The 14253-nt window shown below is 40.0% G+C and overlaps 1 protein-coding gene across 2 annotated transcripts in view; it reads right to left on the reverse strand.

Annotated features, from left to right (window-relative positions):
- LOC136621200 (protein Wnt-7a) overlaps positions 1–14253 on the reverse strand; it is a 113863-nt gene that overhangs the window by 357 nt on the left and 99253 nt on the right. For both annotated transcript variants that reach the window (XM_066596495.1, XM_066596494.1), the window contains one exon: positions 1–2232. This exon is cut by the window's left edge and continues 357 nt beyond it. In XM_066596495.1, coding sequence (XP_066452592.1) covers positions 1753–2232 — 480 coding nt within the window. In that variant the 3' untranslated portion in view covers positions 1–1752. The remainder of the gene's footprint in view (positions 2233–14253) is intronic.

A 14253-nucleotide genomic window follows, 5' to 3' on the forward strand; every position in this document is an offset into this window, starting at 1 on the left:
AGGCTGTGTATGTGAAGCTAGTTTGTACAGTCATAGTCTACAGGCTGTCACTGATAAAATCAAATTTGACAGTAACACAATATAGAGATTTAATAGGCAGCATACACAGCACATTTGCTTATAATAACCAAAGAGTTTAATGACTGATGCATGTGGGAAGCAAAATCTGAATTTTTTCTTTTTCCTCTTCCGAATGGGATAAGCGAGCAAATATTTAATACTAATCACAAATTTAAGCCATGTGACAAATTGTAGGCTACATGACCTCTATCCCTTAGGTGTATTCTGCAAACTGCTTGTCGAAAAGCACACAATGTCTATTAATTGTTAATTTCCTAAATAAAGTAGAAAAAAATGACACAGAATTTTCCTTATCATTGATACCAGACTGAAAAAAATAGAAATCATACTTATCAAAGTCAGCTGGAAGTTACCAGACTACACTTGTACTGTATGTACTTGCAAAAATAGTAAGATATTGAGTGTTTTCTGATGAAAAACTGAAGATTATAGAATGATACAGGCAGGTATAATATAAATAAAATATTCATATAAAAATAGTCTCTTACAAAATATACTCTTTTCCGTATGGTCCATTTTCCATAAGATTTAAAATTTGTCTGGAACATTCCAACAAATTAAATCCAAATTTATTAATTTAGAAAACAAAAAATCAGAAATAATAACATAATCAGACAATTAAATATTGATAGTGATTATTCCAGACAGCTAGCAGCAAACAGCATTAAAGTATTTAAGAAAAGGTGTCTGCTTTCGCCATAAAACAGGAAAGCAAACAAGATAATCCCTTGTACACAGCTATAAATGGGATCTGAGTAATACATATTATATACACCTCCAGTTTTTATGATACAGAGATCTCATTTTCTGAAAAGTTAAAACAAAAAAAAATAATAATTTTGTTTGATATGACAGGTCTAATGGCAGTAGGTTTCTTAATGTTAAATAAATTAATATTAGTTTACCCTAAAATATATTGTTAAATATCATCACTAATATTTAAAATCCCTGTGCCAACAAAAAAAATTAAAATATATTTATATGTATATAACAGTGCCTTATTAACAAAAAAAATCAATTATGGAGCAAAAAATATCTAAAAAAATGTTTTTATAAGATGGCGAAAAAAGTAGGAGCATAAAAAAACCTTAATCTGTATAATCCACACTCTAAGCGGGAAGTCACACAAGTATGTTGTTAACTATCCATTTAACTTTGTTAACATGGCGGCTGTTTTTTATAATATCCCTCTGGTTCCAGTCATGTAGTTTACAATCCACAATTGCTTATTTTTAGGTGTGAATCACCAATGGCCTGATTCTTCAGTAGATTCATGAATATCCATAAAAGTAAAGAAAAAGAAACAGTGTACAGGCTCCGACTACTTATGCAACATTTCTCAATCGGTAGTGTGTTCCTTGATGGAATGGATCTTTGAATGTGTTAAGGAGAAGACCTCCTAGATACAGAGAGCTCCTCAAAAAAAAGACCTTGTCTCTCTTGTCCGCATCATAGCTGTAGACAGTCTGCACAAACCTACAATGAAGAATTTAGACATATTAGGCTGTCATTGAATGAGCGGTCTCAGAAATACTCAAACAAAAGACTACAATGGTCCATTCACTTCGCTTCCGACAAGGCGATGGGACTCTAGTATGTGACTTGAGATTTTGTGCAAATGTACGAAATTAGTTCACAGGGCTAAAACATGTCCTCATCCGGGTAACACTATTATTTACAAGTGAACACTTCTGTTCTTTCACTGCATGTGTTACATTTCACATAGCAGCACCAATGGAATTTACAGTTACACTGCCATACTCTGGAGTATTGGTGGGTATTGTACCCTCTCCCACAACACATCAAGTCACAGCCACTCATGTGTTGGGCTGTCTTGTTGCACATTCGACCCTGTGTACCCATACTGCCTGTTATTGGGTCTTCATCGCAATAATTTGGAGATTTTTCTATATACACCAAGTCTGTGTCCATTGGTTTGCGATATGAGAGTGGCTTCTTGATTTTTAGGAACATTGGTCGCTTATTTCTGCTGGCTCGTACTGGCTCAACTTGAACAGCTTCACTGTATTTGTCCTTCAAGAGAAATCCTACTTCACGGAACTTTGGTAGCGTAGTCCAGCATGTTTTTGTCGTACAAGATCCTGATACTCCATGACACTTACACTCCAGTTTCATGTTCTCCTCTAAGATCTGGGGGAAAAAACAAAAATTAGGGAAAGTATATTGATAAAACAAGAGGAGAACAGTAAAGAATCCAAAAAATTTACCAAGCATAAATAATAAGCTGAATCACATAATCAATTCAGCCATTAAGGTATATTAAGGGTACTACTTCCACTGAACATTCAGTACATTGGAGATGCTTAGAGGGCTTTTCTGATAAAAGACTTCTATGGCAAATCAATCAGACATGTAATCTTAATCACACCGGCAGGAATTCAGCAGCAGAGACACCCAATGTCCAGAGAAATCAATGTCACCAAAACCTACAAATTCTTTCACTCATAAGTAGATATGATATGCATATTCATCTTTGCTTGAAATCTAGTAGCGGCACCCTTTTATACATTACTGGGGGTTGAATGTGTGGACATATAAGTTACTATCAGGTCTCTTTCTACTTCACACTTTGCTTGACAAGCATCAGACCACAATACGATCAGGTTAAGGGAAAATAGTGCTCAATTTTCAAGGTTCCTTGGCAAAAGACTGGATTCTTAACTACTAGAGACGTAGAATAATAGAATCAATTAATACATTTAGAAATAAAGCTAACATTTCAATTAGTTGTCGGTAGGGACATTCTAAAGACAAACATGACTACACTATCAAGGGTTTCTCTTGCCTTTATCTAGATAAGCTGGCCTTTGAAAATATGGAAATTGGAATATGTTGGATAAATTACTTTTCTCAGCTCCCTTACTAGGTACCTGCAACATCCACAGTATATCTAAAGAGTAATGTAGCATTAATGTAGCAAGTTGTTTTTTCTTTTTTTAAATTTCCAGATACAGCGCTTATCCTGTTCATGTACTATGTCTGTTATTGCAATTCAGCTCTCTTCACTAAAAAGGTTTGTCCTATGAAATTAACTTAACACCTACTCACAGCATAGGTGCTAAACATCTGATCACGAGAACGGTGGGCTTTGAGTGTCCCCAAATGAATGGAGTAAGGATCACACTTACACACTACCATTTCATTAATTTCTATAGTACTGCTGGGGATAACCGCTTGTATTCGGCTATCTCCAACAATCCCATTAGAAATTAATAAATTGGTAGTGGGAATGCTTGACCATCACTCCATTCATTCCAGGACACATAGAACGCACATTTATCTATTCAGTGCATGTCCTGGAGGTTCCTGTGGATACATGATAAGTTAATTTCACAGGACAATATCAGAAATGGGTCAAAAGGAAGAGTATTGTTATTTCTGGAAATGAATAGCAGACCATCTTTATAAATCCTAAAATATATACAAGTAGTAGAAAACCTGTCCCATGACAGAGACTGCTTTATATATATATATATATATATATATATATATATATATATTATATTGTGGCAGTATAGTATGGAAAATGGCCTTCAGAGGGCAGGAGAGAAGGCAGATAATAAAGAAAGAACACCTGTGTGGATTTGTCTGGAGGAGACAAACCTGTGGCTAGTCTTCCTGGAACGGGTCCCTGAGAGGTACCTAGGAGGAGTCCCCTGAAGGGTTCCTGAGAGAGGACCTGTAAGAATGAGCTTGTGCTGATAGAGGTAGACAGCCCCTAGGTTGACACCCTGAATGGGTACAATAATAATGGACTTTGCTTTGTATTTAAGGCCAATGATAGACAGTGTGAAATATGTATTATGTAGTGGCCAGATGGCGAGGGTCTTGCATATATATATGTACATGTGCATTGTGAAGTATGACAACAGTGTGAAGATTGTATGATGCTGTATGATGTCTATTAATGTGTCAAAATAAAAGACGGATTTGTTATGCTTTACCAAACTTCTGGCCTGGATGTGGGTAACTGATGTGCGACCATCCATCTAGTTGGAGGAAAGATGACGATCCATTGAGCTAACAATCCCCCAAGTTGCCACATATAGTGGAGGATGAAGGCAAAAAAATGGCGTACAACCCTACTTTGGTGTCCTGTGAAGTTGGATATCCTGTGGTTACTGGAAAGTGCTGGTTTCCACAAATGAAAGTGATGTGTTGCAGTAAACAGCTAGGAAGGCTTAAAATTGACTGCTGCATGTGAAAAGTCTGCTGCTACCATTCCTGAGATTTAAAGGGATGAAAGCGCAAATTCCAGAAACTGTTTGCTATGGAAATTGCCATGAAGAATTTCTTACAATAATGCATTTGCGACAAAAGAGGACTGTTGCCAAGATGCTAGTTGTTATTCCTTTGGAGGGCAAGTGGAACATAGTGCAATTGCCATGGGCAACAAACGTCACCAGCATTGCAGAATCAATTGACGTGCTTAGCATGTCAGCTTTGCAAAATGGTGCAGTGGAATCTGCCCAATGTGCATTAGCATTCAAGAAAAAACATATATGGGGGTGTTCTGATAAAAAGGAAACAGAATCATTATGTGATAAGGTTAATGGAATGTCCTGTTCTGTGTACAAAATACCTATAATTTGTGAAAGTATTCAACAGGGCAAGTGGAACATAGTGCAATTGCCATGGGCAACAAACGTCACCAGCATTGCAGAATCAATTGACGTGCTTAGCATGTTAGCTTTGCTAAATGGTGCAGTGGAATCTGCCCAATGTGCATTAGCATTCAAGAAAAAACATATATGGGGGTGTTCTGATAAAAAGGAAACAGAATCATTATGTGATAAGGTTAATGGAATGTCCTGTTCTGTGTACAAAATACCTATAATTTGTGAAAGTATTCAACAGGCTGCACAGGTGAATGCAGAGTGTGAACAGGCTGGTACAGAATGTTCAGCCACACCCCATGGGGGAATTAGCACAGATATGCCCCTAGTGGTAGGGAGTAAAAATAACAAAATGATTGCATGTAGTTACGAAGGTGAAGCCAAACCAGAGAAAGATGTTGTCAGTGTAGTTTCCTGTGAAACTAATATGGTTGCTAGTAGCAACCAAATGTCCACTGTGCCTACGGGTAAGAAAAGTTAAAAGAAAGAGAAAAAGAAGACTGCTTCTCTAAAAACAGAAGATGTAGTCAGTGAAGACCATAATGTCCAACAGGGAAAAGAACAGTTGCGCAGAGTTCAAGAGGAACTTATACAGATGTAGGCTAACATGGATATGTTTTTGAAAGCCAAAGCAATAACAGAAAAAGCATGTCAAGTTGCAAATGAAAAATATCGGGAGCAGTTGGAAAAAGAAGCTGCCCGTTTGCGACAAGGGCTACTAGCAGAAGAAGAAACAGGAAGGATGCTGAATGATACATTGGCTGCCTTCAATGATGACACCCGGTTGAGGGTAGAAGTTGAGGTCATCTTAAAGAAGGATGAACACCTCAGAACATTAAACAAAGTTGAAGCTGATCACAGATTATTATGGGAAGAGCAAACTGCTCAGTGCAAGTAAGATGTTGAAGAGTTACATGCTGCCCTTGCAAAAGTAGAGCAAGTGTCTGTACAAAGGAATAGTGTTCGAAAGAGAGTTTGTGAGCTTAAGTCACAGACAGATGGACTATGGGAAGATCTGGAGTCGGTGAGAGCTGCTCGCAGCAGGGCAGAAAAACAAAAGAGGTATTTGGGAGAAGTACGTGAAGAAAAGAAAAGAAAATAGAAGAGTATACTGCATCCTTGGACTCTGTTGAAGAGAAAAAGAGAAAAAAACAGAAGAAGTTTGAACAGTTGCTTGCTGGGGAGAAAAACATTTCTAAATATGCTAAATATGTAGAAGAATGTGACTGTGCTAAGGCAGTAGGTTGTGAAAAAGAAACCAAGGCACTCTCCCTGCCACGCACCCAAGAGGAGGACCTCAGAATAAAGGCTGAGTTAGAAAAACTCAAGAAGCAATTGTGTACGTTAAGGCATGACTTGGTTAGCATCAAGAAGGATGTGGAAAAAAGAGTTCTGGAAGTGGAATAGTCCAAGAGTGAGTTTCAACAGCCAATAGAAGAAATCAATTAAGACACTGTTAGAGGATCTTAATGATGAGTTACAAGCAACAACGTATGCTAAGTTGTGTTTAGAAGGTACCCTTGGGGTTATGTGAACAATTTAGGAAAAGTGAAAAAGTCTTGGCCTCTGCAAACCATGGTAGTGAAGAAGCTATCCAGAAACTGCATAAGGTGCAGGAGAAGCTAAAAAGTTGCCAAAGAGAGTTGGAAGACACTAAGGCATCCCGAGATGACATGAGAAGTTAGTTTAATGAAGGTGAGAAGAAACTGGCTGCCACTCTGAAGCAGAAAGAGCTGGAAGTAATAGGCCAAAGAGACAAGTTCAGCCAAAAGGAAAAGGAGTCGTTAGCCAAAATGAGAGAGCTGGAGGAAAAGTATATTGAACTACTGCAAGAAAGGGAAGATATCTTAATTGAAAGCGACACAAAAGAGAAGAGCTTGTCTGCAGAACTGGAAGCCTTAAAGCGGAAAAGGAGCGAAGGAGATGGACAGTGTCAGAATGTAGAAGATGAAGAGCTGAAAACTCTGCTGGAGAAGCAAATTAAGACTTGCAGTGTTCCTAAACTGGAATTACAGAAAGTGCAAGAAGAGAATTAGCAGATAACACATGTGAATGAAAAATAGTTCCTGTGTCAGATGAGGTACAAGTGGAAGTTGGTTCCAGTGTGTTAGCTGAAGTGAAGGCTGAAGAAAGGGTGCAAGAATCAAATGAGGTCCAATCAACAGAGCGTATTCCTATCCTAGATAAATAAATCAAACAAATGAATGTGTTTCTGTGTTGGATGACACACAGACTCAGGTCAGTAAACATGCTGCTACTGAGGTGCATGCTGAACTGATAACTCCTGTAACTTGGGTGATGTGCAATTGGAAGTCTCCAATGTGGAAGTTGAAAAAGTTACTGTTGCAATTGAGGGGCAAGATAATGGAAAAGCCAATGCTACTGTAAGTGAGTAACATATTGACGCTGTTCTTACTGTAAATTATGTAAACATGGAAGAAAATATTCTGAAACTAGTTGAGAATGTACAAGAAAGTGAAAAGGCTCTCAGGTTTACAGAACATGAAGAAAGTTAGCGTGATAACGAAACGCTAACATATAAAAATCCCCCAAGCTTGGAGCTTTAAGCCAGGGGGAAGTTAGGTCCTGTGAAAAGATATACGTGGCAGTGTAGTATGGGAGATGGCCTGCAGAGGGTTGTAGAGCAGGCCAGAAATTAATAAAGAACACCTGTGTAGGTGTGTCTGGAGGAAATAAAACCTCCAGACCTACTGAACTCTGTGGCTAGACTGCCTGGGATGGGTCCCTGAGTGGTCTCTGGGAGGAATCCCATGAAAGGTCCATGATAGAGAGAGGACTTGTGAGCTTGTGCTGGCTGAGACCCTGGATAGGTACAATAGTCATGGACTTGGCTTTGTGTTTAAGGCACTAGGTCTGTGATAGAGACAAAGTAAAGTACATGTTATGCAGTGGCCAGGGTCTTGCACATATATATGACATATAACAGTGTGAAGAGTGTATAATGCTGTATATTAATATGCCAAAAAAGGACAGATTTTTTTAAGTTTTACCAAACATATGGCCTGGAAGTGGGTTACTGATGTGCGACCATCCATCTAAGTGGAGGAATTTGGTAATCCATTGAGCTGACAACCCCTAAGGAAAATTATTCAGTGAAATTAGGAATAATGATGCAAAGGTGTCAGCTATTTCGAATACATAAAACAAACATGGCAAACCAATGTGAAGATCCCTTCGTTGTGCCATTCTCTCGGTTTGCACAGCTCCATGGTCTTTACTATTATATATTCGAGGACGTACCAGGATTTCACAAGACTTAAGTTTGGAATTTGTTAAATAAGAATTGTGACACTTCATGAAACTGTCATCATGGAAGCCTAGCAGATGATTGATTAAAAATGTACATTTTACAGTGTAGACTTGTGTGTGATTGACAGATGCAGCTTCACACCACTTGTGTGGATGCAGATGATGTGAGGTATGAAGTGTGTTGCAGATATGGTAATGAGTGGGTGTGAGGCATGGTGCGTACTGGTACATAATGCATACACATGAGGGCAGAGTTATTTTGATAGCAAACTCCACCACATCAGGGCAATTACATTTTTTTATCATAATTTCTATGAATCCAAAAATTGGGGTCATGGCATAAGTGGGCTCACCCCGGTCTTGTATATACAAGTACTATATAATTTCCTAATAACTGTCATCAAAACAATGTCATAGAATGTCCTAGTGGCTAGTATATGTCAGTATATTGCAAAAAAGGGATGGAATACTAAAGTAGACTTTGCTATTCTATCCTGCAGTACTGTAATAAATATTTCTGTTTAACAGAGGTCAAAATAGTCTATAGGTGCATCCATCATTGACATCCAATAAATGGATACATCAAGGAGCTCCAGTGATGTTGCTGTCCATATATGGCTATGTTACCGGAGTTACTGCTTACAGAGAGTCAATGGGGGTGCCCTGGCAGCAGGCAGGTGATGTATGAGTCAGCCCCTGCCTGACCCAGGCAATAGGTTTATTCACCCTCCTCTACACACTAGTTCTCTTTTTCATGCCTTTCGGTAGAAATTTCCTTCCTTACCTCCCCCACCAGCTCTCTTGATCACCCCCTGGGGCTTTTGGCTGGGGGGCTGATCTGCTAATGGGGAAGCCTACAGAGAGACAAAATGATGTGTAATGAGCAGACATCTCCCATGGTCTCACTGTTTGTCTCTGGAGATGAGGATTTAAAGATTGTAGTTCCGATCAGACCTCAAAACTAACAGAAAGCCCCCTGCCCTGATATCATAATTTTCTTCAGAATCTGTTATATTACCTGCTCCGATTACTTAACTAGCAATGTATAAAAAGTTACATCTTTGGAGCTTGCCCAGGAAAGTGTAGAAGGAAGTCACTCCTCCAGGTATTTTTTTTTGGATGGGGGCAAAGTGTACATGGAGGGGGCTATATGGCAATGTATCCCACTGTATGGCTATACAGTGGAATACTTTGTAGCCTTCAGTCAGAGGTATAGATCGGGACATAAACATGATATGAACATGACCTAAAACTGGTGATAGGCCTCTAATATAGGCCTCCTACCTTTTTGTATGCTGCTCACAAGGAGAAAATTATAACTTCCCCATGAAAATTTGATGTCAAGTCAAATTTTAGGGACATCTTTACTTTTAGTCAATGGCTAGATGGCAACTTTGGCCATTACAGGGGGTTGCGGGACCAAATCCCTCTGTAGCCCTATGATCTTACACTGTCATTGAGGTCACTGAGGTCAATGAGGCTGAAGTGTGACTCACAAATTCAGCAACTACAACCCATAGATCGCAAAGAATCCAACCTCAGTGGATTATTCATGATATGCAGGCCGTGGGAACTTATTAGCTGTGCCGCTACTCTATTTAGTGACAGTTTGAGATCACAGAGCAACACAGTGAATTTTGGTCACGCAACACCTGTCCCAACCCTGTATTCTATAATTAAACTGTTGAGTAACTTTACAAATACTTTACTTGCCTTGCACTAATTTTTAGCTATGTGATTTTTTTCTTCTTTATTCAAGTTCAACCCTTTCCAATCCACTGTCTGACGTCTAAAGACATTCTGATTGAAGGCTGCACAGCTCCAATATCGGAAGACATCCGGCAGGGTATTCTTACTGTAGATTACTGGCTGCTCTGTTGTCAGGGGTCTCTCCAGCATGTCACATACCGTAGTACTGGTTCAGGCCAACAGATGGCACCATTGTATAATGGCAGAAAGTGAAAGCTAAATTCTGATGGTTTATTATAGAAGTTAGGGTAAACTCTACCTTTGCCATCATTTATATGCCACATGCTTTATAAATCTGTGCCATGTGCCCTGTTGCTTAGTTATAATCAGGAGTGGCTAAAAGTGATCTGGCCCCACGAATTACACTCCAGGAGATTTAATTTAACAAAATGCATTTTCCTTCCATTTCCCTTAAACTTTAAAGAGCCCTCTAAATGACGCTCTGGGGCACTAGCCTAATGGTCAGTCCACAACTGATCGTTCCTCATATTTTTTCTGCTGTAATCTGTGTATATTTCAATAGAGCACATGGACACCAGTCTGTGGACCATCCAATATGCAGGAAGGGTATAATTTTTCCTTATGCCTTGTAATAATGACTGGGAATATAAGCCGAAGCCAGAATATTCTCCGTAAGGAAATGAAAACCATTCAGAGACAGAATATTTCAGGTGTTTTGCCCCTCATTAGTAAGTGGTTGGCTGGGTTAGACGCCTATAATGTAGGTCAGGAAGGGTATAGTTTCTCCTTAGGGAGAGCCCCTAGAAGGTGTGAGGAGTGTTATAAGGCTGTCCATGCTCCTTTGGGAAATGTGAATATGCAAAAGGGAGATGGATCAATACCTCTACATCGTCACCTATTAGAAGGCAACATTCCTTCAAGTCAATGTCTAACCTTCAAAACAGACCTTGTAATAATGACTGGGAATATGAGCCAAATCCAGAGTCTTCTCTACAAAGAAAAGATGCACAGACAGACCGTTTCAGAACTTTTGCCCCTCATCAGTGTGCAATACGTTTCTGGCTTTGCTGGGTGCAAGGCCTGTGATGTGGGTCTATAAGGGTATAGATTCTCCTTAGGTTTCGCTGTAGAGGCATAGCTCCATCTCCCTTTTGCATATTAAAATTTTCCAAAGAAGCAAGGATGGTTTTCTAAGTCTCCTCCCACCTTCTAGGCACTCTCTTTAAGGAGAAACTATACCCCTCCTGACCTACATCATAGGCCTCTAACCTAACCAGCCAGCAACCTACTGCATACTGGTGAAGACCAAACCACCTGAAACATTCTTTCTATGCATGGTTGTTTTTTCCTTGTGGAGAAGACTCTGGCTCTGGCTTATATTCTCAATCATTGGTATAAGGCCCGTGAAAAGGTTTGAAATTGACTTGCAGGAATACTGCCTTCCAATAGATGGCGCTGTAGAGGCATTATTCCCCCTTTTGCATGCCAAATATACATGGTGACAGCACATTCACATGAACTGGCATGTCCTATTTCTCATCAGTGAAAAGGACATAAATAGGACATGCCATTGGTGCATGTAAAAAAAAAGCCATGTATATAGCCTCATAGGCTACAATGGGGCCAAGTGCTGTCAGTTAAATAACACTGAGAGCACATGGCACTGTACTCACTGTGCAATTAACCTTATAGTGACTACAGGAGCTTAAGGTCCCCATTCACATTAGATTAACAATGGCCAACTATCTAACATTTAGGGTGCATTCACACGAACTTATATCGGCTTGGTTTTCATGCCGAGCCGATATACGTTGTCCTCATGTGCAGGGGGGGAGGCTGGAAGAGCCCAGGAGCAGGAACTGAGCTCCCGCCCCCTCTCTGCCTCCTCTCCACCTCTCTGCACTATTTGCAATGGGCAGAGGCGGGACGGGGGCGGGGCTAATTCACAGCACTTAGCCCCACCCCCTTCCAGCCTCCTCTCATTGCAAATAGTGCAGAGGGGGTGGAGAGGAGGCAGAGAGGGGGCGGGAGCTCAGTTCCTGCTCCTGGGCTCTTCCAGCCTCCCCCCCCTTGCAGATGAGGAGGACGTATATCGGCTCGGCGTGAAAACCGAGCCGATATACGTTCGTGTGAATTCACCCGTATGGAGGTGTCCCAACTTTCCGCTGATGGCAGAAATAAGAAAAAGATTCGGCCAGGTTGGATTTAATAATGTATAATACCTTGTTCTCAGAACAAGTAATCCACCACCAGAGATGTCTGGCAGGAACCTTTTCTTCTACACCCACTGAGCACACATGCATGCTCGTTAAGTCACTAATCACTATCTAAAGTGTAGGGCCACCTTTAGCAGACATATATATGCTACAAATGTTCATAATTAGTATACAATACTGTACATTATCACTTTTTTTACTAGTTACATTTGGTTTTATTCCGTCAGGCCTAATGTGACCATCTAAAATAATAGAAAACAAAGAAAAAGCAAATCTTAGTGCTGCTCAGCCAGAATCCAGCTAAGTACCTAGTGGAGCTGCTAATTTGCACTGTCAATATATTGTCTATCCATCCATGTGTGCCTAATACGCCCCTTCCAAACAGCGTAAATTTCCTATCAACGTATTTCATTAGCAGCCAAGCCGCAGACAATGGTGATGCTCTGATGGAATAAACAGTTTGATTGGAAAAAGCTGAGTGTGCTGGTCAAGTGGATCAACAAGCGAAAGAGTCCGCTGTTCATGGAGCTCCTATGCAATATCGCACAATATGCCAGCTGACTCAGGAGCTTGGTGAGCTCAGAGTATTCTGGGTGTCACATACCTGGCAAAGGACCCCTGTACGGATTTGGTGTCCCTTGCAAATCAATAGCCCAGACAGGTTATGAGGCTGTATCCTACAATGTTTCACTTACCCAAGTCTCCGTTCCAATAAATGTTATATTTGAGCAAATGGTTTATGTAAATTAAAATATATCTACTGAGGGAGGAGCAGACTGTACATACAGTATGACAAGGATAGAGGTAATATACTATATTGTACTATACAATAGTATTCTACTTTTGTCCTGTTCCAATTATTCCTCAACCAAAATTCTTTTATTTGTATCATCACACCAGCACAGCATTTTCCATGTACAAAGTAACTGCATCTACAGACAAAGCCCCTCTCATCACTGACCCCTCAGCTACAGATAAATTCATTAGGGTTGAAGTAAAACCCAAGTTCCTCTTTAACCCCATTTATCATAGGGAGTCCCGGAACTGAATCCTTCTTTTCCTTGGTTCGAAATAAACTCCATTCCTTTCCATTAGAGATGAGCGGGCATACTCGCTAAGGGCAATTACTCGATCGAGCATTGCCCTTAGCGAGTACCTGCCCGCTCAGAAAAAAAGGCGGGGAGTGGCGGGGGAGAGTGGGGAGGAACGGAGGGGAGATCTCTCTCTCCCTCTCCCCCCCCCCCCCCCCGCTCCCCCCTGCTCACTGCCGCAACTCACCGCTCCCCCGAGCGGGCAGGTACTCGCTAAGGACAATGCTCGCTTGAGTAATTGCCCTTAGCGAGTATGCTCGCTCATCTCTAGCGGCTACCAAGTCTTTTTCATCCAATGTAGATAAATGTCTGGCCGACAAGGCTAGGGGGGTCGTTAACACAAGGTCTGATTATTTACAGCACGCGTTTAATATTATTTTAGATCTCTCACTTTATGAATAATTACCATGTAACCCTTCTCAAATCTTTGTATGAATCAATCATTGTCTCTTCCTTTAAGAAGGGTATTTTAAATAATTCAGAAGGGATTTTCTATTTTTGCCTTTGTTCTATCACCTTCTAATATAAATCACTTTATTGAGGTTCATTTGCAGTAATGGGTCATGTCATTACCCTCCTACCTTAAAAATTCCACCCAGCTAATCAATGAGCTTTCGGATTTGAATTTGGATTGGTCTCAAATCGTCTTTTTGACCGTCAGGTTTCCTTTTCCTCTGCAGTATCCTCCAAATCCTTTCCCATCCCTTCCTTCCTTATCTTGTGGACTTCAGTATGTAGGCCGGACTACATAGTCCCTACATAGTGGAATCAACAAGCTCAGATCCAACATTTTAAACCATTTCCCTTCACAAAGTGTCTCATGTCACTTTTCAATAACACATAATTCTGACCCTAGATACTTGTCGATGACACCTATTGAACAGAATCTACCCAGTGCTCCTAATAGATTTGCTTGCGACAAAGCGAAGCTTATTGGATTTTTAAATTGAGTACATTAATTCCTGAGTTTTTATCGTCCTATCATTTGCTTTATCTCACTTACTTCAGTAATTGTTGTTGCTATTGTATGGTGAGATGAGATCCCTGCATATAGAATATCATTTTTTTAAATTTATTATTTTAATATATGAATTCTCAATTTTTTTTATTAGCAATTTTTAAAATATTTTTTTCTTCCCTTAGATATACCGGTATATTTCATACCCATCTGTATTTCTGTGGATCCCCACTCTTCCTCATTGATGTATTATTTATTATTCTTTTATAATTACTGTATATACTCGAGTA

The sequence above is a fragment of the Eleutherodactylus coqui genome, chromosome 3, assembly GCF_035609145.1.
Source record: "Eleutherodactylus coqui strain aEleCoq1 chromosome 3, aEleCoq1.hap1, whole genome shotgun sequence".
NCBI lineage: Eukaryota > Metazoa > Chordata > Amphibia > Anura > Eleutherodactylidae > Eleutherodactylus > Eleutherodactylus coqui.